At 47.0% G+C, this 26,092-nt stretch overlaps 1 protein-coding gene across 1 annotated transcript; it reads right to left on the bottom strand.

Annotated features, from left to right (window-relative positions):
* Positions 1-503: 503 nt before the first annotated feature.
* Polr2a (RNA polymerase II subunit A) lies at positions 504-24,890 on the bottom strand. Its single transcript, XM_075991994.1, has 29 exons — positions 24,404-24,890; positions 18,021-18,153; positions 17,748-17,884; positions 17,484-17,657; positions 16,799-17,080; positions 16,343-16,504; positions 16,002-16,222; positions 15,667-15,799; positions 14,633-14,757; positions 14,309-14,519; positions 13,185-13,394; positions 12,933-13,101; positions 12,705-12,799; positions 12,371-12,574; positions 11,641-11,863; positions 11,308-11,491; positions 10,757-10,928; positions 10,562-10,667; positions 10,261-10,466; positions 7,684-7,908; positions 7,312-7,558; positions 6,527-6,627; positions 3,983-4,087; positions 3,691-3,873; positions 3,288-3,491; positions 2,625-2,811; positions 2,400-2,513; positions 2,144-2,293; positions 504-2,055 (listed from the first exon to the last, which is right to left on the bottom strand). The coding sequence occupies exons 1-29, from the start codon at positions 24,494-24,496 to the stop codon at positions 899-901; spliced, it is 5,913 nt and encodes a 1,970-aa protein (XP_075848109.1). The 5' UTR covers positions 24,497-24,890; the 3' UTR covers positions 504-898.
* Between the last annotated feature and the right edge of the window lie 1,202 nt (positions 24,891-26,092).

Here is a 26,092-nt window from a genome sequence, read left to right as displayed (position 1 = left end):
GGACACTTGTAAGCCCAGCACTCTACCATTCATCAGGAGGCGGTGGTGGACACTTGTAAGCCCAGCACTCTACCATTCATCAGGAGGTGGTGGTGGACACTTGTAAGCCCAGCACTCTACCATTCATCAGGAGGTGGTGGTGGACACTTGTAAGCCCAGCACTCTACCATTCATCAGGAGGTGGTGGTGGACACTTGTAAGCCCAGCACTCTACCATTCATCAGGAGGTGGTGGTGGACACTTGTAAGCCCAGCACTCTGGAGGCAGGCAAATCTCTGAGTTCAAGGCTAGTCTGATCTACAGATCAAGTTCCAGGACAGCCAGCACTACCCAGAGATACCCTGTCTTGAGAGAAAACAAACAAAGCATGCCTCTTGACAGCAGAATTTAGGAGACTTATTTTTGCTCCTGCATCAGCCTTTTTTGTGCTTTTCCAAGCAGACTGAAGGGTCTCGGAAAGTCTCCCCTTTCTGAGCCCAAAAATAAGCAGTACACATACAGACTTTTGGTCAAAATTAGTAAACTTTATTTAAATTTCAAAAAAATAACAGACAAAAGGCAGTTTAAGCTTTGTTCTTCCAGATCATTTGTATGACCCAAAGCAGGATGTTAAAATGCCTTTAATCCCAATCATGTCACAGACAAGCAAAGACCTTCACTGTGAAGTCAGGCATGGAAGAAGTGGGGTAACAAACCCTGTAGCTGTCAGTGAGTCCCAAGACAGGTGAGTGAAGAACAGATGGAAAAGCCCCATCAAAAGTGGGATCCATAACTTCCAGAGGGTTCTGTCACAAGGAGTTATGTACAAGGGAACCAGGTAAGGGTCACAACTTGAAGGAAGTGACTTTGTAGGCCACTGAGTTGACCCTAACCTGCTGCCGCTGTGCCCTGCTCACGCTCAGTTTTCCTCATCACTGTCATCTGGGCTGATGGCTGGGCTGGTGAGGCTATAGGTGGGGCTAGTGGGCGAGTAGCCAGGGGAAGTGGGCGAGTAAGTGGAGCCCTTGGGAGAGGTGGGCGAGTAGGTGGGACTGGTGGGCGAGTACTTGGGGGAAGTGGGTGAGTAGGTGGGGCTAGTAGGTGAGTACTTGGGGGAGGTTGGGGTGTAGACTGGAGAGGTCGGTGAGTAAGTGGGAGAGGTTGGCGAGTATTTTGGGGTGGTAGGTGAGTAAGTAGGGCTGGTAGGAGAATACTTGGGAGAAGTAGGTGAATATTTAGGGCTTGTAGGTGAGTATTTGGGAGAGGTTGGGGTATACTCTGGAGAGCTGGGACTGTAGGAAGGACTAGTTGGGGTATACTTGGGTGAAGTGGGGCTGTAGCTGGGAGAGCTGGGGCTGTAGCTGGGAGAGCTTGGTGTGTAGGTTGGAGACTGTGGTGTGTACCGTGGGCTGGAGGGAGAGTAGCTTGGTGAGGTGGGGGAGTAACTGGGTGAAGTTGGGGAATAGCTTGGAGAGGTTGGGCTGTAGTTAGGGCTGGTCGGTGTGTAGTTTGGACTAGTAGGTGAGTAGCTAGGTGACGTTGGGCTGTAGCTGGGTGACGTAGGGGTATAATTGGGACTAGTTGGAGAATAGTTAGGGCTGGTGGGCGAGTAACTTGGAGAAGTTGGTGAGTAGCTTGGAGATGTAGGAGAATAGCTTGGAGATGTTGGTGAGTAACTGGGTGAGGTGGGAGAATAGCTTGGTGAAGTTGGCGAGTAGCTGGGAGATGTTGGTGAATAGCTTGGAGATGTTGGGGAATAGCTTGGTGAAGTTGGCGAGTAACTGGGAGATGTTGGTGAATAGCTTGGAGATGTTGGGGAGTAACTAGGAGAGGTTGGGGAGTAGCTAGGAGAGGTTGGGGAGTAGCTAGGAGAGGTTGGCGAGTAGCTAGGAGAGGTTGGGGAGTAGCTAGGAGAAGTAGGGCTATAGTTGGGACTGGTAGGAGAATAAGATGGAGAGGTTGGGGAGTAGGAAGGTGAAGTAGGGGAATATGAGGGGCTCTGGGGTGTATAGCCCCCAGGGGAGCGTGGCTCATACGCAGGTGATGTTGGTGAGTAGCTGGGAGACATAGCACCACCTGTAGGAAACAGACAAAAAGGAAGGTAAGTGATGGAGAGCCTGGCATAGAAGGAAGGAATGAAGAAGAAATGAGCGTAGCAACTCACCTGGGGAGGGGATGTATGGGCTTGAGGGTCCAGGGGAGCCTGGAGAGCCTGGTGTGGGAGACCATGCAGGAGAGTAACCTGGGCTGAAGCCACTGGCATCAGATGCAGCACTGGGAGAGAAGCCAGCTGCTCCCGGGGTCATCCCACTCCCTGGAAGGAGAGCAGGTGAAATCAGCTGTAGCTCAATCACACACCTTTCCCCAGCCCCCACAGCCTCTTGAACCCAATGGTTCTCTTCCTGAACTAGGCTACTCACCAACACTTGGAGACCAGGCACCATAGGCTGGGGTTGCACCCTGGTTCCAGGGTGTCATTGCAGGAGATATTCCTCCCATTGGACTGGGTGCAGAGCCAAAGAACATTCCAGTAGCTGCAAGAAGCCAAGAGTAATTCATTAGGAACAGCACTCTGGGGCTAATGGAACCCTCCCTTATCCTCCACAGACCCAGCCAGGTCCAGCAGCCAAAGCCCCGGGACTCACGTCCGGCAGCCCCCAGGCCAGGGATATTGGTTGGGATCTCCATGCCGTATTTGCACTTCTCAGCATCAAGCAGGAGGTCAAAACACCCAGTGCCAGCTGGAGCAAGCTGGCCTAGCATGATGTTCTCAGAGACTCCCTTCATGGGGTCACTCTCCCCATGGGCAGCTGCTTCCATAAGCACGTCCACCTGAACAACAAGAGACACATCAGTCCCTCTACATACAGCAGCCACAGCGATTCAATCATCACCAGAGTGAAGGGCAGTGCCCAAAACCACTGCACCTGCTCTAAGAAATTGCCTTTACTAAGCTAGGCATGATGGCTCATACATTTAATCCTAGCACTTGGGAAGCAGAGGCAGAGGGATCTAAGTTCAAAGCCAGCCTGGTCTATGCAGTGAGTTCCAGTCAGGGTTCCACGGTGAGACCGCATCACACACACAGTGATAAAATGACACTGTCATGGCAGCGAGGCAAGTGCCTCATGCCTGTTTTGTCAGCCAAGCCCTCAGAAGGTTGAGGGAGGAGCATGACAGAGAGTTTAAGGCTAGGCAGGGTGACACAGTGAAGTCCTGCCTCTGGAAACCAGTGTGTGTGTGGGCGCGGGGGGGGGCAGGGGACGCACACACATGCATGTGCATCTCCTTGGTAAGGCTGCCATTACCGTTTCCTCAAAGGAGCATTTCATGAGCGGTCCAGTGTCCTGGCGGTTGACTCCGTGACGAGTGATGGCCATCAAGTGGCCGCGACAGGTCATGGTGTCACACAAGAGAGCCAAATGCCGATAATTGACATAGGAACCATCAAAGGAGATGACATGGTACAGTTCCCGCTCTAGAGCCTTCCGCACAGCCTCAATACCCAGCACCTGCCACATAGTTGAAGGAAAAGTCAAGATTAAGTTGGTTCTGTTCATCTCCCTGATTCTGTCACTGCCCAGACGGTCAGGAGGATAACAGGGCTCAGCCAATCTTAAACTCAAAAACTGATTCAGACAGACCATCTAAGCATGGAAACCATGAGTGGGGAACCCTAGAGAGACTAGAGGTATGGTGCCGTGGGCTTACCGTGAAGATCTCCACGATATCATTGGACGTGGTGCGCACAGGGTCCACATCCTTCTCGCTCAGCACCCGCATCAAGCTCACACCATCAGTCTCCAAGATCCATTCTTGCAGGGCCTTGAACTCTCCATCTTCTGTGATAATGATCTTCTTCTTGTTGTCAGTCTGAGGTAAGTGCATGTACACCTGGAGGAACAAAGTGAGCCCCAGTCAGGTCAGGAGGGAGACAAGGACGAGGCAGCTGGCCATGGGGTAGAGGGGAGTGGAGGCGGGCAGAGGGGTCTCGAATGCTCACCTTGCTAATCTGCTCGATCCCCTGCAGGGTCATATCTGTCAGCATGTTGGACTCAATACACCGCAGGAAAACATCATCATCCATCTTATCCACCACCTCTTCTTCCTGCAATAAGAGTGAGGTCAGGACCCAGCACCTTTGATTTCTTCCCTGCTCCCTCCCCAAACTACAGCCTTCCAAAAAAACCTGCTTCCTTGGCTCTACTAAGACTCTTAGCTTTTTAAAATAACTTTCAAGAAAATGTATATATTTGCTTTATGTTTACGAGTGTTCGTCTACCAGTATGTCTATGTACAATAAATACACCTGCCTGGTGCCCTTGGACCTCAGAAGGCACCGACACCCTGGAACTTGTTACTGATTGGGACCCACTCTGTGGGCTCTGGGAATAGACACTGGGTGCTCTGTAAGAGTAACAGTATCTCCCCTGCTCCACAGGATTTCTCTGTACAGTCTTGGCTGTCCTGGTACTTGCCTATAGACCAGGCTGGCCTTGAACTTGATAGATTCGCCAGCCTCTGGCTTCAGAGTGTTGGAATTAAAGGTGTGTACCGCCACCAGCCACCACCAGGCTTGACAAGTAATTTTTATGTGTATAGGTATTTGCCTGCATATATGTCTACATATTATATGTATGTAGTGCCCATATAGGCCAGAAGAGGGCATCAAATCCCTTGAAACTGGAGTTAAAGACAATCGTGAGCCACCATGTGTTGGGAACTGAATCCAGGTCCTCTGAAGAGCAGCCAGTGCTCTTAACCAAGTCATCTCTCCAGCCCCAAAATGACCTCATTTAATGAACATATTGTATAATCTATCAAGATATGCTATTACTTTCATAATTTTTCTAAGCCAATAGTAAGTTCTTCATGTCATGCAGCCAGGCATTACAAAGCTTATCTATAATCCTAGTAACTGGCAGATGAAGGCAGACAATTACAAGTTTAAGAACAGAGATATGACTTAACATTAAGGAATCCTGGAATGGCTGGAGAGATGGCTCCGTGTTTAAGAGCATTTATTGCCCTTTTAGAGGATTTGGTTCCCAGCACCCACACGGTGACTCACAATGACCTGTAACTCTAGTGCCAGGTGATCCAACAGCTTCTTCAGACCTCCAAGGGCACAAGGCACAGCTGTGATGATATACACATATAGAAACACCTCCACACCCCCAAAATTAACAAAAAATTAGCTGGGTGTGGTGACAGCACTTTTAAAATTCACACTCAGGAAGCAGATGGATCTCTATGAATTTGAGGCTAACTAACCTGGTCTACACAATGAACTCCAGGACGGCCAGGGCTACACGTAGAGACTCTGTCTCAGGGAAAAACAAAAAAAAAGCCTAACAACAACAACAACAACAAAACCAAATACATAGGCTGGGCGGTGGTGGCGCACGCCTTTAATCCCAGCACTCGGGAGGCAAAGGCAGGCGGACCTCTGTGAGTTCGAGGCCAGCCTGGTCTAAAAGAGCTAGTTCCAGGACAGGAACCAAAAAGTCTACGGAGAAACCCTGTCTTGAAAAAATAAAAAACAAAACAAAACAAATACATAAATAAATTTAAGAAACAAAAAGATGGAGTACTAGGGCTGGATGTGGTGGCACACGCCTTTAACCCCAGCGCTAGGGAAGCAGAGGCGAACCTTGTCTACGGAGCGAGTTCCAGGCCAGGCTCCAAAGCTACACAGAGCCCTGAAAAACAATGACCACACCCCTTACAGAAGAGATCAGAGCAGCACTAAAGCACGACGGCTCCGGGTAAGAGGACTGACTGTGACTGTTTGGTCCTCTCTAATGCTGAGATACAACTTACAATTTAAATTTATCCTCCTTTATCTACCCAGCCACAACTCTCCAAAATAATGCTATCCAAACTGTGGATGGCACACACTTGTAATCACAGCACTCCCTCTGGGGCTCAAGGAGGGAGGGCCATCATTTACCTGGGCTACACAGCCAGAACCTGACTCCAATCCTCCTCCACCACCACCACCACCACCACCACCACCACCACCACCACCACCACCACCACCACCACCACCACCACCACCACCCCCACCCCCACCCCCCACCCCCACCCCCACTACTGTAAAGCTCAAGGGAATCTGTAATCTATGAGCCATGTAGCTATTTCCAGACCAGCACCACCTCTCCGGAGTCACACGTCAAACATGGATCCTTATGCCTACTGTATACCATTTCCCAAGAACACAATAATTCTTATTATCCGATTGGCTCCCAAGGCTGAAGTCTCTGCTGCTTTGGACAAGCTGTAGGAGCTCTGGGAGGAGAGCCAAGTGGCAAAGAGATGAGCACCCTTCTCAATGTATTCTGCTGTCTATTTGGATGCTGTGATTTCACTTTAAGGATTTTGTTATTGTCAAAAGTCTTGAAAATCATTATTAATCAGCTGTTTCCTACACTGTATCAGGTAGGTGTGACTGGACCTTCAATGCTCTCACATCTTAATGATTAATGACATAGAACTGAACGATTCTCTAGGATGCATCATCTTTTCCCCTTGGCTCCCCACTTACCTCCTGCATCTTGTTTTCATCACTGTTCATAATGCGGATACGAAGGACCAACTTCTCTGCGTTATCATCATTGAAGATGCAATTCAAATCATCACCAAAACCTGGTGGGAACAGTAATGTACCATGAGAGAAAACCTATTTAACTGCTCCCTAGTTTCATTTCATGTGCAGTTTTTCGCTCAGAAGGAACTCTTGGGTTATTCCTCCTCATGGAGACTTCTCAAACACTTCTGTACAAACAGGAAAGGGATCGGGGGTCAATGAGACATCTTAGGGGTAAAAGCAGCACTTGCTTGGCAATCATTAGGACCTGGGTGTGGAGAGCTCCAGTACCCATGTAAAGGCCAAGTGCAATGCTAGGGAGGGGGAGGGGAATCCTAGAGACTCATCAGTCATCCAATCCAGCCCAGATAAAACAGAGGGTTCCAGGTTTAGCCAGAGAGCTTATCTCAAGACACACACACCCCCCACACATTTATATTTGGTGGAGAGTGATATAGAAGTCACACCCAATATCAACCTTTGCCCTTCAGATATCCAAGTGTGCCCCTCAAAAAATGCATGTACATTGCACTCACATGCAAATGCACACACCCAAACCAAACCCAAAACACCCTGGAAAGAGAAACAAGTACAGAAAGGACCTGCCAGAGTTAAGGATCCTGGAAAAGGCCCGTTGGAAAGCAGAGGTGTTTACAAGTGGGTAGATGACTCTCGGAGCTCACGTCACCATGAAGGTAGAAACCTAAGTGGGACACCTGTGTGGGCTGCCTACCCAGCCTTACCTGCATTGATTTTTTCAGCTATCTGCTCCATAGTGAGCTTCCGGTCAGTCATGTGCTTTCGGTCCAGCTCCACCCGCAGCAGCCAGGGGGATATTCGGGCCACATCAAAGTCAGGCATCTCATAGTATACATTCACCCACTCCTGATCCTCTGCCACCACTGTGCTCTGGGGGTTGGGGTCATAATAGATGGCTGTGTTGGCAGTCACTTTTCTTAATGTTGTATGTTCCAAGCGGCATAGAATGTCCTAGGAAGAGATAGTGATTCATGACATGACACAGGGGTAGCTCAAAAGGCCTAGTGAAATCCTCAAATAAAAGCATTTTTGATTCAACCTCTTCTTGCCAGGCAGTCCATTATCCCGATTCCTACCTTGGCCCGCTCGGCATCTCGAGCAGACTGGCCTAATAGGAAGACAGTGAGCGAAGGGGTCTTTGGCTTCTTGGAAATATTGATGAGCTCCTTAAGTCGAGGAACACCCAGAGTCACATTCTTGGCAGACACACCAGCATAGTGAAAAGTGTTCAGAGTCATCTGAGTGGCAGGTTCTCCCAGGGACTGTGCAGCCAGAGCTCCCACCATTTCTCCAGGATGGGCCTATGGAAAAGTTGGCATCAGACAAAGCTTACTGTGCAAGCAGTGGGATGCAGTCAGGGTGAGCCTATTTGTTAACTACAGAGAAACCTGGGGAGATGAGTGTAGCAAGGAAAGGACACTTAAAACTTAGCCTTCCTTGATTACTTCCTTTACGAAGGCTTCACTTTATAACCTGTCAGTGCCCTCACTCTGGGAAATGTTGCATAAACTGCTTCCTAGTTTCATTAAAGAAAAATAGATACTATTGACATACCAAATAAATGCATTCTTTCTTTCTAAAGAAATTTTTGTTTTATGTCTGTGGGTGTTTCGCCTGCATGTGTGCTGTGTAGCGTGTATATGCTGGTGCCCACAGAGGCCAGCAGTTAGATCCTCGACTGCAGTTACAATTATGAACCATCATGTAGGTACTAGGATTGAACTCAGGTCCTTTGGAAAAGTAGCCATTGTTCTAAACCACTGAGCCATCTCTCCAGCCCACGTCTACAACCTCCACGAGGCCTATATGTGTGTATGTGTAAGTTCATGCATGTCATGGCACACATGTGGAGGTCAGATAAGTTAATGCTTGCCAGGTTGGGTGGCGCACACCTTTAATCCCAGCACTCGGGGAAGCAAAGGCAGGCGGATCTCTTTGAGTTCAAGGCCAGCCTGGTCTACAAGAGCTAGTTCCAGACAGCTCTTGTAACCTGTCTCCAAAGTCAATGCTCACCTTACGTCACGGGGGCTCATGGAGGTTATGGAGACAGACACAGGTTCTCAGGCTTGGTGGCAAGTACCATTACCTGTTGAGCTATTATATATTAGTTCTGTTTGATCTTTCAAAGATGAATTTGCTTATTCTGAGTCATTTGTATTTCCATATGGATTTCATTAGGATCAACTTGTAAATTTGTGCCTTAAAAGCCCACTGCAATTTTGTAAGGACTGTGCAAAGTCTATAGATAGTTTGGAGATTAGAGACATTTAATAACATCTGAATTTTAGGGGTTGTCTTTCCATTTAAGTTACTCTTTCAATGGTGATGTATTTCCTATTATTATAATTTGGTTTTTCGAGACAGGGTTTCTCTGTGAAGTCCTGGCTATGCTGGAACTTGCTAATGTAAACCAGATTGGCCTCAAACTCAGATCTACCTACCTCTACCTCCCGAGTTTTGGGATTAAAGGTGTGCACCACCACCTGGCTCTAATGCACTTTTTTTTTTTAAAAAATGCGCACTGGTACTTTACCGGCATGTGAGAGAATGTCAGATCCTCTGCAGGTTACAGGTACTTGTGAGCTGGGAATTGAACCCAGATCCTCTGCAAGAATAGCCAGTGCTCTTAACCACCTTTCCAGCCCCTCTAATGCATTAACTAATGTGTCGACCCTAGATTCATCTTAGATCCAGAAGTATGTCAGTTATGTTTCCTTTTAACTTTTACTTGCACATATGTGTGGCTGGTACCCACAAGGGTCAGAAGAGGACAATGGATGCCTGGAAGTAGAATTTCAGATTTTTTTGGTTACCATGTAGGTAAATTAAATCCACATCCTATGCAAGAATAACAAGTGCTTTAAACAACTGAGCCATCTTTCCAGTTCCCATTATTATCATTATCATTATTATTATGAGACAGGGTTTCTCTGTGTAGCTCTGGCTGTCCTGGAACTTTTTCTGTAGACTAGGCTGGCCTCAAACTCAAGAGATCTGTCTCTGCCTCCCAAGTGCTGGGACTAAAGGCATGTGTCACCACACCCATCCATTATTACTTTTAAAATGTATATGGGTATTTTGCTTATGTGTATGTCTTTGCACTATTTTTTTGCCCGGTGCCTATAAAGAACCAGACAGTTGTGAGCACATGTTGAGAATTGAACCTAGTTCCCCTCAGGAGCAACATATGCTCTTAACTGCTGAGCCACCTCTATCCAGTTCCATTATAATGCCTTTCCATCCTTCCATTATTCTCTAAAATCCTCAAAGACAGTGAAAACATGGTCCAGTGCCTACAATTTCTTTTCTACTAACTTCTTTTATTTCCTATATTTATCTGAATTAGAATTCTCATACAGTAGTAGACACTGTAGGAAAATAAAGACTGTTCTAATTTCATATCCTAGTCATGACACTAATTTTCTGAATAAGCACTGCTTGGTGGTCACTTCAGATGAAGCTCAGTTTCTTTCACATGGGACTGCCAATCCCTGTTCCTTTTAATGTTGCTGTGATACAATGGCATAGCTGTGCATAGCAGCCTTGCAAAGATATCAAGCAATGTGGAGAGAAATGGGCGATTGCTGGGAACCAGAGAAACCAATAAGAAAAAGGAATAAAACTCAAGGCTGAAGAGAAACATCAACACTCACAATGGCTTGGTTGAACTTGGACTCTATCTCCCCAAGCAGCCAATCAAAGGCCTCTCCACTTAGCCGGAACTCCTCAGCCATGCGTCTAGAGCAGAGTGTGGATCTTAGGTGGATGTTGAAGAGCAACGTGGCATTCTCCTGCGCCTGCCGACTTAGTGGGTCATCCCCGTTCACGATGACCAACTTTTTGCTCAATTCCTTGACTCCTGGGGCCCAATGAGGCAAAGAGATTGTCAGAGCAGGCCATAGCAGACTCTCACCCTCCAGTCTAGCCTGGAAACATCAAACTGGCACTACTTACCCTCTACCACTTTGATGGGGTGCAGGTCAGAAGGAAGGCGAGGGTTGATGTGGAAGATTTTCTGAGCATTCCAGATCATACGCAGGAGGTTACAGGGCAGGACCACCTGAGGGAGCAGGGATTGAAGTAGGACTGTCAACACTACACTGTGCACAGTAGGACCTCTCTAGTCTAGCACTTCTCATCTGCGGGTACCTTGCTGTCACCAGTTGGGAAGATGACCCTGAGAACTTCCCGATCCTCACGCATCCGCTCAAATTCCCGTTCCAGTTCATTCTGTATGTGTGCATTGCTTAGCACATCCTTTACCAGATCCTCCTGTAGAGTTCGCCGCAGGGCTCTCTCATTGGTATAATCAAAACGGAACCTGAAGGTGACAAGGGGGTGAAATTAGGGGACACATGGGCTTTGTGTTCTCACCCCCATAAGGTATAGTGTGAGTTTTTCCAATGTGCACAGATGACTTGGGAGGAACAGGGCTTTGGAGGCAAGGATCTTGTGTAAGACCCAGACCCCAGGCCAGCTGATGGGAGCCACACTTTTACTATTACTAAAATAGGGGCCGATCTCAAATCCACCTCTGGATCCACTCTCTTCCCGTGCAGCAACTATTTCTAATGGATGGAGAAATGGTGTTCTGATAGTAAAGCCCGCTGCAGATGCATTAGGTCACTTCTCTAAGACGACTAATTTAACACAGGCACTATGGCCCAGGGGTGGGAACCATCTGTGTGCTGCCTCCTTACTTCTTCTCAAAAGCTTTGTTAGAAGGTTTAAGTGTAGCCAGATTCTGGAACTCAACGCTCTCGCCTGCGAGGCCGTCTTCTCCATAGCGCAGCTGAACCACTTGGTTGATGGAGTTCCGCACAGTTGCATCATATTTCACCATCACCGACTCCATGGATTTTATCAGCCTTCGCTGAATATATCCTGGGAAAGGGAGTCAAGATAAAGACCTGAGGCAAGCAAAAAGGTGACAGAGCTCAAAGATCTAGAGGACAAAATTCACCTTGGGGAACAGAAACCTATAGCCCAAGAATCCCCACCCCATCTGCACATGCACTCAGAAAAGGCCTTACCAGTCTCAGCGGTCTTAACGGCTGTGTCGATGAGACCTTCTCGTCCTCCCATGGCATGGAAGAAGAACTCAGTGGGTGTGAGACCAGCCAAGTATGAGTTCTCTACAAAACCTCGACTCTCGGGACCATAATCATCCTTGATAAAGTGAGGAAGAGTCCGATGCTTAAATCCAAACGGGATCCGTTTGCCCTCCACGTTTTGCTGCCCCACAACAGCAATGACCTAGGAAACAGAAAAAGAGGCTGCATAAAACTTTCCCTTGCCTTAAGAATAAAGCCAGGTGGTGGTGACGCACATCTTTAATCCTAGCACTCAGGAGGCAGAGGCAGGCGGATCTCTGTGAGTTCAAGACCAGCCTGGTCTACAAGAGCTAGTTCCAGGACAGGCTCCAAAGCTACAGAGAACCGTCTTGAAAGCCCCCCTCCCCCCGCCACAGACAAAAAAAAAAAGGCCAGGAATAGAGGCACATGCCTATAATCCTAGAACTCAGAGGAGGCAGGTTACTAATTGCAAATTCAACATGGGGTACACAGCAAGAACATGTGCTTAGAAAAAAAGAAAAACAGACCATTCATATGTAATTGGACCTTGTTTCAAGACCCAACATTGCAGTGGTGGTAGGGGGATCCCTACTATTTTTCCATCTTTCCCCACACCAAAACATAGACACAGCTGCCCTCTCCCCCTCCAGACTCTGGCACAGTCCTCATATCTCAAAAAAATTCTTACCTGGGAGATGTTGATCTTGGAACCTTTAGCTCCAGACACCACCATGGACTTGAAGTTGTTGTATTCAGACAGGGATTTCTGTGCAGAGGAGCCAGTTTTATCTCGAGCATCATTGAGAATGCGATTCACTTGATTCTCAAATGTTTGACGTAATGTGTTTCCTGGGGTGGGTTCCAGTTCATTGTTGTGAGCCTTCTCAATGACCTAGGGACAGTGTTTTCATTGACACATGAGTCTCTATTCCCCTTTCCTCTAAACTCATATCCATTTTGCTCTTGTGGATGTTAAGTTCAAATTCCCTAAGACGCTCTTCTCTGCCCAGCCTCCTTCTCACCTCTATTACATCTTGTTTAGCCTTCTTAATAGTGTTCTGGATGTCCTGGTAAGTCTTGGAATCAGCAATGGAGTCTCCAATGCCAATGGTATGACCTAGGGAGAAAGAAAAGCATTAGCAACAATCAATCATTTTGGACTTTAAGGCATCCTGGGAAGAGAGTGTAAACAAAGGAATGATAAACAATAAGAGGGAAAGGAGTTCCATATCTGATTTGGAAGCACTTGCCCTCGATGAGGAGCCAGTTGTTGATGACAGTCTGAATGTTGGAGTAGAAGAGGCGAGTGATGTCATGACCCATCTCTAGGTAGGAGATGTGAACCAGAGAGCCTGCTGAGGTGCCCAGAGACTTCTTACAAAGGATGCCCATGATAAGCTCTCCATTCTCCACCACCACCTGTGGATAAGAGTACACTCAAAATTTTGTTCTCATTCCCAAGTCCAAATCTTTTATCCATATACCCAGGAGCCAGGCCTTACTTTGGTGTCTCCAGGAGAGATGTGCTTGTAAGGGCCACTGTCTTCATCATCAGGATGAGTGCTGTGGGTACGGATGCAATTGATGTGACCAGGTATGATGAGTGAGAAGATCTGCTTGCCTGTCCACAGGGGCCGGGGTTTGAGGATAGCTGGCTGTGGGACCTTCCCATCCCACGTGGACAGGAACATTAAAAGGTTCATCACTTCACCCTATGAGGTAAACAGCAAGAAAAGAAAGAAAAGGGGGAAGGAGAAAGTCAGATCTTAAGTTTCCTTCTCTCAGGAATATTTGGGAAGCTTTCTATCCAACAAGGAAAGCCAGATTTTAGAAGCAAAATGATGCTAGAAGTGTCTTCCAATTTTTTTTTCTTCAATTTTTTGAGACAAGGTTTCTCTGTGTATCTCTGGCTGTCCTAGAACTTGCTTTGTAGATCAGGCTGGCCTCAAACTCACAGAGATCCGCCTGCCTCTGTCTCCCCAAGTACTGGGATTAAAGGCGAGTGCCACCAGTGCCTGGCTAATCTTCCAAATTTTTAGTTTAAAAAAAATTATAGCAATAATAAGATCTTTTCTTTTACTTATTAGGAAATAAGTAAAGGCAAAAATAAAGTGATAAAAGTTTAACAAGGCCGGGCGGTGGTGGTGCACACCTTTAATCCCAGCACTCGGGAGGCAGAGGCAGGCGGATCTCTGTGAGTTCGAGACCAGCCTGGTCTACAAGAGCTAGTTCCAGGACAGGCTCCAAAACCACAGAGAAACCCTGTCTCGAAAAACCAAAAAAAAAAAAAAAAAAAAAAAAGTTTAACAAGGATATACTTTTCCTTTCCTTATCTTTATTTTTTTTTTCTTTTTTTGGATTTTCGAGACAGGGTTTCTCCGCAGCTTTTTGTGAGTTCAAGGCCAGCCTGGTCTACAAGAGCTTGCTCCAGGACTGGCTCCAAAGCTACAGAGAAATCCTGTCTTGAAAAACCAAACAAAACAAAACAAAAAAAAAAACCAAAACCAAAACCAAAAAAACCCCCAACAAAACAAAAGAACCACTATAGCTCTCCTTCCCTGGCTCTTTCATACTTTAAGACCCTTTAACCCTTTTGCCGGCCAAAGTTTCCATTTGGATCACATACCCGCTCCAGGAAGACATCTCTCTTCGTGAATTTGCGTACTGCTGTGAGCGTGTCTTGCACAATACCCATGACAGGTCGATTGCTCTGGGGGGTGACAATCATTCGAGGCACCATGGCCAACTCCTGGATCTCTGCCCGTGTCTCCAGAGACTGTGGCAGGTGCAAATTCATCTCATCCCCATCGAAGTCTGCATTGTATGGCGTTGTCACACTGTAGCCAAGAGAGAAGGAACTCCGAGTTGGGACTATGTCTTCAGTGACAATTGATAGAATTGCCTGGCCTGTTCCCATCTTAGTCTGATTCCCCTCAGGTATAGAACTGACCTAAGATTCAAGCGAAAAGTAGACCAAGGGAGGATGCGGACCCGATGCCCCATCATGGACATTTTGTGCAAAGTTGGCTGACGATTGAAGATAACGATGTCCCCGTCACACATGTGCCGCTCCACCTGGAGGGGCGGGTACAGAACAGGGCTCAGGAAGGAGGTACACTAGAATGAAGGGACAGTGGACCTAAAGTCTCTCATAGACTGGAAGAGAGATGATAGTATGTTGTATTTCATTGAAAACATATCAAACACCCCTTTTGTACAGCTCTGGTCCAACATCAGCTTACTAGGGATGTCAATGGCTGGCAGCACACCCCTTTAAAACAAAAGGCACCCAGTATCAGTAGTGGCACACACCAGCATTAAGGAGCCTAAGGCAGGAGCAACATGAATTTGAGTCTGTCAGCTACCTGGCAGTGGGGGTACACTCCTTTAATCCCAGCACTGGGGAGGCAGAGGCAGACAGATCCAAGCAGCCTGGTCTATAGAGAGTATTCCAGGACAGATAGGGCTATACAGAGAAACCTTGTCTTGAGAAAACCAAACCAAACCAAAAAACAAAAACAAACAACAACAACAACAACAACAAAAACACAGAACAACACCCCCTCCCCCCCCAAAACAAAAACAAAAAAACCCACCCAAAACAAACACAAAAAATTGAAGTCCAGGTTAGCCTGGGGTATATGGTGAAAACCTGTCTCAAAAAAAGGGCTGGAGAGATGGCTCAGAGGTTAAGAGCACTGGCTGCTCTTCCAGAGATCCTGAGTTCAATTCCCAGCAACCACCTGTACTGAGATCTGGTGCCCTCCTCCGGCGTGCAGGCATACATCGAGGCAGAATGTTGTATACATAATAAATAAATATTTAAAAAAAAAAACAAAACCAAAAAACCCAAAACCAAAACCCAAAGCACTCCCATCTCCCTAAAACAACCACTACTCAACAAGCTTAGATCTAAACCAGTTCCCATTGTATAGGAGGCTTCCGGCCCTGGTGATTAATGAAGGGTCATAGCCTATTACATGCCTTATAGCCAGTCTGCAGGTGCAGGTCACTGGGTTTAGGATGGAAACGCAAGTCAATTCGATCACCGTTGTCTCGAATGATGTACTTTGCTCCTGGATACTGGCTGTTTCCCCTGCGTACTAATTCCTGAAGTCTAAGAAGAAAAGAAGTATGAAATGAACAAAATACTTTCCAAAAAGCTCCCATTCCCGCCTTCATCCCCAAACCACAAGTGGATGCCAAACACAAACTTCAACACCCCTCCTCACTCCAAGCTGTCTCTTCCAGAAGAGGAAGGCACACTTCTGAGAACATGTGCCCCACCACCTTAGCAAGGTTAATAGACTAAAGCACACCTGTCAATGTTGAAGGGAGTGACAATCTCTGCAAAGGTCATGTTGGCAGCAATGGAGCGGGGCACACCAACTTGGTCAATGGATAGGTTAGGGTCAGGAGTGATGACAGTACGGGCTGAGAAGTCCACTCGTTTGCCCATTAGATTCCCTCGAACCCGTCCTTCCTTGCCCTTCAACCGTTGCTTCAAGGACTTGAGGGGACGGCCAGACTTCTGCATGGCCTATAAGAAAACACAGGAAGGGATACCCAGGCAATCAGTACTGGGTTCTCCTCGAGTATATTTATTCATCCTGGCCCCCACCCTGGCTCCAATCCATTGGGCAAGAGTGTGTAGACGCACACGGGGTAAGCCGGGCAATTCATTGTCCACCATGGTGGCCACATGGAACTGGAGGAGCTTCACATCCTCTGCGATGACATGGGCAGCAGCGCCATTCTGCTCATTTCGCCGCAGCTGATTATTGATCTTCACGATGTCAGCCAGTTTGTGAGTCAGATCATCCTGAAGCAAAAAATCAGCATCATCAGTCAGGCTACCACTACCTGGGTGCTCAGCACACACGTGCCAGATACACAGCGTGACTCCCCCTACAATACCCTGAGCACTCATGAAAGGGCAACTTTAAAGGTCACACAGCTATCAAGTGGCAAAATATTTTCAAACTTAGATTGGTCCACCTGGCCCTTTACATATACATGCTATGCCACTGGTGTATCTGAAACCATCTTCTAGTCACATGTTCCTTCCCCAGAGACCTAGCCATGCACCCATGATGCAGTCCTAAGAACAGCTGACCTGGTTGCGGGCAGAACCCTGCATCACCACAGCAGGACGCACGGAGAGAGGAGGCACAGGCAACACCGTGACAATCATCCACTCAGGCCGGGCGTAGCGAGGCTCCATGCCCAGAACAAAACACTCCTCGTCTGAGATGCGCTTGAAGATTTCGTGGACTCGCTCTGGACTCAGCAAGATCTTCTTCTCCTGAGAGTCTTCATTAACATGTTTCCACTCAGCATACAGCTCCAGGCCAGAGCGCCGGATCCGTGGCTGGTACCGCCCGCAGCCACCATGGCCCTTCCAAAGAAGATCCATCAGAACCTAGGACTGGGTCACTCCTGCCACACTAGGCCAGTACACCCCATAGTTCTGTGTCATTTCACCCCGTTTTCTACAGCTACTTTTGCTACTATTCAGACATCTGTACTGGCCTGCCCTTAGGGTCCTGACAGGATATGCCCTCAGCTGCAGCCACTAAGAGCACCTCCTGTGCACATTCACTATGTTCCCTTTCAAAAGGTGGGCTTGCCCACCTTCTGTGTCTCTCACTCTCTCTGCCTCTCTTCTCTTCTGCTGCTCCCATCCCCAGAGGCCGGTCTCCCCTCTCCCTTTTTCCCCCAATAAAAAGCCCTCCATGTGACTCTACAGCAAGTGTCTTTCTCTCACAACAGCTTCCCCGGTCTTAGCCAGTCCCTGTCACCTTCTCTTTGGTCAGATCCTCATCCCCCTCAGGCTGCTCCACACCAAACTTGTTGTCCATTTCTTCTCCACCTTCACAGATGTTTTTGCCCTTGCAAAGGTCATAGACGTGTGTAAGCCGTTTCTTGGGCTGCCCCTTAGATTTGGCCAGGATGTCCTTAATCTTTGGGTTGTTCTGGGGAAAGAATAGAGCAGGGTCAATTGGAGCTGCCCCCTGCCCCAGCTAGCAACTGCCCTCCTAGACTAGGGATCATGCCCTACTCACAGAATCCACGAGCAGTTTGGAGCAGAAGAAGCAGACACAGCGTAAAACCTTCATTGTCTTCACCAGGAAACCCACATGAAACACAGGCTTGGCCAGTTCGATGTGGCCAAAGTGGCCAGGACACTCAGTCATGTTACCTATGGAAAAACATACCGAGCACTTTCTTAAAAGTTCCCAATGACCTCAAGAGACTAGACTTTTAGGTAGTGACCCATTCCTGGCTTTAAGGATCTAAAACTGTCCCATTGTGGATCCCTCTGACCCAGCACTTACCTGCACATGTTTGGCAACGGCCAGTTCGCTCAATAACTCCCTGCCGTGGATCCATGAGTCCCCCAAGCTTGGGGCGACCTCCCTCGGTTGTCTCTGGGTATTTGATGCCACCCTCTGTCACAGACATCCGTTTCTGCACAAAAGAAAAGCCAGCACCAACTAAGTACGAGTCCTAGTTTGCAGAGCTACAGAGTTATGCACTAAAGCCTAAGAAAATCCCATACCACTTCTTTAACCCAGTATGAAATGGGAATGTCAGGGGCTCAGAGGTTAAGAGCACTGGCTCCAGAGATCCTGAGTTCAATTCCTAGCAACCACATTGTGGCTCACAACCATCCATAATGAGATCTGGTGCCCTCTTCTGACCTGCAGGCATACATGCAGGCAGAACACTGTATATATAATAAAGAAAGAAAGAAATGGTAATGTCAGCATAGCTAAAACTCTGAAATACTAAACTTGAGTCCCATACCCCCAAAGCATGTCCAGCCACTGTGTGTGCACGAGGGGTGGAAAGGGTGAGTTGGCACGTGTTCCTAACAGAGTATAAGTCTTGGCTCTATTGCTATGTAGCTCATGCTAGCCTCAAACTCAAGATCCTCCCTTCTTTCTTCCAAAAACTAAGATTACACACGCATCACCAAGCCCAGTCCACCTGCCTCTAGCTAGCACTTGAATCCCAGACATCTCTGTGTCTGTCACATATCTCACTGTGACATCCACAGGAGGTAACATAAAAAAGAGATGTAAGATGCTTCAAGAGGTAAATGGGGTGTCCAAACCCAAAATAATGTCTTTTTCTTCTCCCAAGCTGAAATCAGACCAATGATTATCTGAGGCCCGGGCAAAACCTCTCTGCACCTGCCTAGGTGTGCTGTCAAGATATGTTTGCGAACTCTTAAAGTCAGCTCCTAAGGAGGAATGAGGCTCTTGGAGACTGAGTCCCCTCTTTAATCCCTGTGTATGCTACTTGCTCCTCCTCCCCAAGGGCCTAAATTGCCTGAACACTTCCATATCCAGGTGGAAGTCTGGATGTATGCAAGGACAACCAGATATTGTACAGGCTGGCAGAACAGAAACGAAGAGCTCAAGTCCCAAGAAAGATGGAGCCAATTTAGTGAGAGATCTAGGGGAGCTCAGAAGCTAAGGTCTTTAAGTAGCTATGGTGGTCAACACAGTCTTGAGTACCCTCTCGCACAATGAAGATCAGACTTTCAAATTAGTCAAGCGTTGGTCCACCATATCCTAGAGGTATAAAGCTCAATTTAATAAAAGCTTCATTGAGTGTTAACACTGAGATATAGACAAAACTTGTTTCTTTAATACTAATCACTGACCTCCTAGGAACGAATTCTTATCTCTTAGATACTAGAAACTTTATACTGCATGAAGCTATTTACCCAAGCCTTCAGTTTCAAGTAGTCAGCAGAAATAAAACCCAGCATTCTCTAGTCCTAAACACATCATCCCACTCTCCCTTACTATGATAAATCAATGATAATCACTTTTTTTTTTTGAGACAGGCCCTCAAAAAAAAAAAAGTACCTAAGTAGCCCTGGTTCCCCTTGAACTCACGAGACCTGCACACCTTCTATTCCTGGTTTTTATGGTTATTCGGAACTGAAACCCAAGTTCTTATCATCTGAGTCATCTCCGCAGCCCCAAGTGCTATATCTTTTAAAAAGAGGTAAAAGGCCAGGCATAATGGCTCATTCCTTGTTATCGTAGTGTTCAGGAAGACGAAAGTGTGAGGCAAGCCTGGGTTATTGGTTATGTAATGAGTTCTAGATCAGCCAGGACCACATTGTGAGACCAAGTCTCCAAAGGAAAAATAAACAGGAGGGCGTATCTTGCTTACTGGTAAGTAACTTTTTCACATACCTGATCATACCACCAAAAAAGAGCCATCCATTAAAGAAAGAAATCTAAACTTTGTCTAATAAAATAACAAAGAATAGTTTTATTTTATTTTTCCCTAAATAACCAAAATTTCTTACATACCACAACTCTTAGATACTTAGAACTTCTCAATTCTTGGGATCAGATAAGCAAACACCACCCTTATTTCTTGCTCCAAATCTGCTAGTCCTTAGTACCTGTTAAAATTGCAGTTTTGTGGTACAGGCACAGTGGCATATGCCTGTACTCCCAGCATTCAGATCCAAACACTGTCTCAAAAACAAAAAAACTGGAGCTGGAGAGATGACTCAGTGTTTAAGAACACATATTAGAGAGCCAAGGCATGGCGGAGCACATCTCTAATCCCAGCACTCAGGAGGCAGAGGCAGGTAGGCTCTCTAAGAGTTCGAGGCCAGCCTGGTCTACAAACCAAGTTGCAGGACAGCCAGGACTGTTACACAGAGAAACCCTGTCTCGAAAACACAAAACCAAACCCATAAAATATGACTCCAGATGACTGGAGCTGGATTCTCAGCACCTACATCTGCTGGCGCACAACCACTTCTAAGACCAGCTGCAGAGCATCCACCACCATTTCTGGCCTCTCCAGGCATCCCACATTAACACGGCATATACAAACACACAAGTCTTTTTCTTTCTTTCTTTTTTGGCAAAAGACTTGAATACAGTTCAGGGATCTGACACCTCTGACCTCTGAGCATCTGCACTAGTAACACACAGCCCTATGCTGACATATGCACATATAATTAAATAAAATTACAAACAAAAAAGCTAAACCAAACAAAAAACAATTTGGCTTCACAAAGATATGATGTCATTCAAAGGGATCCAGCGCCACCTAATGTTGAAACTGAACCGTGTGCAATTAGTAGTTCACAGAGCACCTATTCTCTCCAAGGACAGAACAATTCCCTATGCCCTATGACTTTGCTACAGCATCTCAAATGTGACAGCAGTTTAGGGACACTGGATTTAGCCTATTAGGATACTCTTGCTCTATTATAAAGATAGGACCTAAGTTATTCAAGAAGGGTTCCTTTTAGTAAATATTTATATGAAATATTTTTTAAATATTTATTTATTTATTATGTATACAATATTCTGTCTGTGTGTATGTCTGCAGGCCAGAAGAGGGCACCAGACCTCATTACAGATGGTTGTGAGCCACCATGTGGTTGCCGGGATTTGAACTCAGGACCTTTGGAAGAGCAGGCAATGCTCTTAACCTCTGAGCCATCTCTCCAGCCCTTATATGAAATATTTATATGAAATATTTAAATTACAATTGTCATTTTCAAATGTTAAAATAAATAATCCTTTGAAATGTAATCTATACAACTATTCACTTTTTTACCCAGATAATTTTAATGACATGCCAGTCAGCAGCAGGAACTACTGAAAATGCTGGGTAACAGCATTCAACAGTGAACAAAAAGTTAAAAAAAAAAATCTTCCAAGAGTGACAGTCTTGCCAGGCGGTGGTGGCGCATGCCTTTAATCCCAGCACTAGGGAGGCAGAGGCAGGCGGATCTCTGTGAGTTCGAGACCAGCCTGGTCTACAAGAGCTAGATCCAGGACAGGCTCCAAAGCTACAGAGAAACCCTGTCTCGGAAAAAAAAAAAAAGAGTGACAGTCTATTAAAGTAAAACAGTGTAGGGGTTACAGAATGAAGGATGCTATTTAAATAGTCAGGGTAAACATCGAAACACAGAACATACTGACATGAAGAATAAGGCATGTAAGAGGGCTGGACAACGTTATTTCAAGCAGCAGAGACAATGGTTAAACAGCCCTGAAGCAATAAGCTTGCAGTGTCAAGCAGGTCAAGTGACAAAAGGAAAGGAAAGGGACTAGAGAGACGGCAGAGTGGCTAAGAGCACTTGTTACTCTTGCAGAGGACCAAGGTTTGGTTCCCAGCACCCACATGATAGCTCCAGTTCCCGGAGATCCAATGTCCTCTCTGACTTTCCCAGGCACCAGGTACACAAATGGTGTACATGTATGCATGCTGGCAAACAATCATACACATAACATAAACAAATCTAAAAAATATTCCTAAAAATTTAATTTACCAGGAGACTGGTAAGAAGATAGAGAAGCAAGCAAGGACATAATCTAAAGGTGAGACTAGGAGTCTGGATCCTCCTGAAAAAACTCCATTAAGGAAAGGGACATTATGAAAAGATCTCACTAGCTTGTTCAACAACTGCGGGAATGGGCTGGAGAGATGGCTCAGTGGTTAAGAGCGTTGCCTGCTCTTCCAAAGGTCCTGAGTTCAATTCCCGGCAACCACATATTGGCTCACAACCATCTGTAATGAGGTCTGGTGCCCTCTTCTGGCCTGCAGGCATACACACAGGCAGAATATTGTATACATAATAAATAAAAAAAAAAAACAACTGCGGGAAGACTGAGGTAGGGCTTCTGCAGGTCAGTGGTCAATGGGTAGGTACGGCAGTAAAGATAAGCACACATCTTTAATCCCAGCATTCGAGAGGCAGAGGTAAGTGGATCTCTGAGTTCGAAGCCAGCCTGGACTACAAGAACTAGTACCAGGATGTGTTCCAAAGCTACAGAGAAACCCTGTCTTAAAAAAAGAAAATAACAACAAAAATTATTTTTAAAAAATTGTATCTGTATTAGCGTTTTGCCTGCATATGAAGTGCATACAGTTCCCACAGGCTAGAAGAAGGTATGAGATCCGCTACAACTAGAGTTACGAGCGCTTGTGAGCCACTACTGGGGTCCTCCTACAAGAGCAACAATCAAACACTCCTAACTGCTCAAGACATTTTTTTCACCCAGTCTAAATTTTTTTTTTTAATTGTGGGGGAAAACCTACCAAACCAGGTATGGTGGTGTACGCCTATCCTCTGAGTACCCAGAAAGCTAAGGCAGGAGAACCACCTTGCCAAGGCGGCCCGGACTCAACAGCAAGAGCTGGGGACACATGTAGCTAAATGGTCAGAGCACTGGCCTAGCATGACAAGAAAGGCTGACTCTAAGCCCCAGGAAAAACGAAGAAATCAAACCCTGCCCATCACATTGCAAATTGTTTCCCAGTTTTGTCTGTTTTTAAGCTCTGTTAAGAGTCTCTGATAAACAGAGTGGCTCGTATCTGCCTTTCTCTTTCATGTACAACGCTTAGCTTATCAGCTCACCATAAGATCTGCCTTTATTTTACTTATTAATGTAGTGTTCATTCTCTGGTAGCAGCTCCCCTAAAAATCTCTATTTTTTTTTTGATGTCTTATTACTTTGCTTAAATATTGACCTGGAATTTACTCTGTGGTCTGGGTGTTCCAAGAGCCAATGCAGGTTTTTTTTTTCTTGTTTTTGTTAGTTCTGTCACAGTTGAGCCCTTTCCCCAACACAACCATTTAATTCTATTCTCTCCTGTTAGTTGTTCAGCAGGAAGAAGCTCACGTCTGCAAAAGCAGCTGTCCCTCTATGGACACGGTTATGTCTATCTTCATCCGCTTCCCATCAGCTCTGTACACAACTACTGTACGTGTTATCTAGACAAAAATCATTGTCATTCTTTTATAATTATCCAATAGCTTCCTACTGGAATAGAAATTCTGACTCTAGCATACTTTAAAAAATATCCCAAGCTTCTTCAGCATGCTTTGAAACACGCTTCTCATCCACTAACCCTTGCCCCAACGCTGGCTTTTCAGTCTCTAGGATACAATTTTATTTCTCCCTCAGTTCCATAACATTTGTTTCCTCTACCTAAAAATAAGCCCTTCCCCCTGAACCCACGGCTTCAATGACCAACACTCTTCACTACTGTGGTAATGTCACCTTTTCTGACACCATTCAATTTCAGTGCTTTTTACAGAACTTTTCCTTGTTTCACTTTATTCTAGGCACTTAACTATTTTTGGTCATTCTTTTAATTCTTATTTTGTCTTTTCTGTTGTTTTCCCACAGAAAATGTTCTAGAAGATAGGGTCCTTGTCTTGTCATATGTTCAGCTGTGTGTTCCAGTGCCTGGGGACTGTCACCGACCAGAGTGCTCAATATTTGTGGAAGGGGTAAGAAAAACAACTTGAGAATCCACTTTCTAGCCAAACTTTCTTTTTTTCTTTTTGTTTTTCGAGATAGGGTTTCTCTGTAGCTCTGGTAGACCAGGCTGGCCTCGAACTCACAGAGATCCACCTGCCTCTGCTCCTGAGTGCTGGGATTAAAGGCGTGAGCCACCACAGCCCGGCTCCATACTTTCAACTACCCGATTCTGGACTCTTTTCTCGTTAAAACGCGGCAATTCTAAAGTACGAAATAATTTTCTCTGTCCAGCCAAACACCCATCACAGACATTGCACTAAATTGTTTAAATCCTGGCATAATTTAATTTTAGGAACCTGAAGGTTGGACCCCACACGGCATCAGCGTCATTGGCCCATCCTTCCACCAGGATCACCCGGAGGCACGAGAAAGGGAAGGGCAGAACAACTTACCAACTCATCTGGACTCAGGACTCCGAACTGCACTCTCTTGATGGTGCGCAGCGGGCATGCGCTGTCCCCGGAGGGGGGGCCACCCCCGTGCATGGCGAGGCAGTCGCGTTGCGCAGGCGCAAATCTCGCTACAAAAAGCCTGCGCCACCGCCGCCTAAGCGCTCAGACCCCGTCCGGGCGGCCACCGGGAAAGATCTCCCGGAGTAGGGAGAAAAAAGCAGGGGGAGGGGAAGGAGGGGGAGGGGAAGAGGCGGGGAGGAGAAGGGCAGAAAGAAAGCCTTTTCTCCCTTTCCGGAGAGTTGTCGGCTCCCAAAAAGGAAACAAAAGAAGGGAGGAGAGGAGGAGGTTTTGGGAAGGAGAAAGAAGAAAAGGGGTAACGAATAAATAAGAAACCGGGATCCTGAACGGCAGAGGTTACAGCAGTTTGTCGCTCCCCTTCCGGGAGCCACCTTCTTCTCCAACCGTCCCGGACGCGCTCTCGGCGCTTCTGAGGAGAGAACTGGCTGAATGACGCCTTTTATAGACTCGCCCCTGTGTCCCGCCCCTTCCTTTCCCGCCCTCCCTTGCGCTACGGGGCCGCCCGCACCGGCCCGCACGGAGCGCGCGCGCCGGAGTTGTTGACCCTCGGGCTCGGGCTCCCTGGTTGGGTGTTCTTTTGACGTGACAGGAGGAGGAGAATTTTTCCGATCCTGTCGCCTCCCTCCCCGCCGATTTCCCGGGCACTCAAGCTTAGGCCTCGCAGAATCGAGGACAGAGTAAGGCCACCTTTACTCGGCTTTGGAGTAAAGGCTCCTTTGCAGCCGAAGTGCCTCATTAATGTCGCCCCCCACACACCTGGGAAATGGTTTGCTCGTCGCGTCGGCAATGAAGGCGGGGCCTGTCGAGGCCTCCGGAGTGTGTTCCGGGGAGGGAGGGAGGGACGGGCCGGCCCTCGGTTATGAATATTCAGTTTTTCGCTGGATTATGCACAAGACAAACAAGATGGCGAGTCCCAGCGATTGGAAACTGAGACTTGTCGTAAGGCCTCCCGGGGTGGGGTGGCACCTCCTGTCCTCTAATGGAGAGCTGCACGGAGCCCTGGCCTCGGATCTCCAGCTGGAAAGCTAAAGGCCTGTTCTGGAAGTAAGGATGGCTGCCACCCGAGAGCCGCAGATCACGCGACCGCGTCTGTCTGTTCGAGAAAAGCAGATTAGTGGCGGGGCAGAAATTGAAAAATCCTGGGGAGTTTGAGGTCAAAAAGGAATATGAGCTTTTAGGAAATTCTCCTTTCAGAAATAAGGAGGCGGCTGATGGTCTCAAGGAGTCTCCAATAAGGGCGTGTTTCCCACTCTCCAGTGCAGAGACGATACCAACTGCACGGCCACAGTGATCCACGTTTGATGTCAGTGTTACGTCACCACCCGGACAGGGAGCCCAAGGGAAAAGGAACCCTCCCCTCCCCCAGAGCCCCAGAGCCGTAGCTGGCTGTTTGCCTGACAACCTGCGCACTTCATTCCTAACGCTCTTTCCTGTTTGTGGGATTATTCACCATAGACCACTACCAGTCATCCCTTGGATCTGAGACCTCACTGCTTAACTATGTCCTTATCCCTTGACCCCAGCCTAAATTCCATGCCCTGCTGGCTTCCTGTACTTCAGGTGTTCCTTCTCCATCGAGTCCCAAGCCACCCTTGAATCCCAGGGCATCCC

The sequence above is a fragment of the Microtus pennsylvanicus genome, chromosome 11, assembly GCF_037038515.1.
Source record: "Microtus pennsylvanicus isolate mMicPen1 chromosome 11, mMicPen1.hap1, whole genome shotgun sequence".
Taxonomy (NCBI): domain Eukaryota; kingdom Metazoa; phylum Chordata; class Mammalia; order Rodentia; family Cricetidae; genus Microtus; species Microtus pennsylvanicus.
This window is presented reverse-complemented; position numbering and strand designations above follow the sequence as displayed.

What these genes read in the sequence shown, in the direction of transcription:
- Polr2a (XM_075991994.1), bottom strand. Translation starts at nt 24,496, where the DNA reads ATGCACGGGGGTGGCCCCCCCTCCGGGGACAGCGCATGCCCGCTGCGC. An exon ending in CCCCATCAAAGTGGTAGAGG is followed by an intron (nt 10,467 to 10,561) that starts GTAAGTAGTGCC and finishes ATTGGGCCCCAG; the next exon opens with GAGTCAAGGAATTGAGCAAA. An exon ending in ATATCGTGGAGATCTTCACG is followed by an intron (nt 3,492 to 3,690) that starts GTAAGCCCACGG and finishes ACTATGTGGCAG; the next exon opens with GTGCTGGGTATTGAGGCTGT.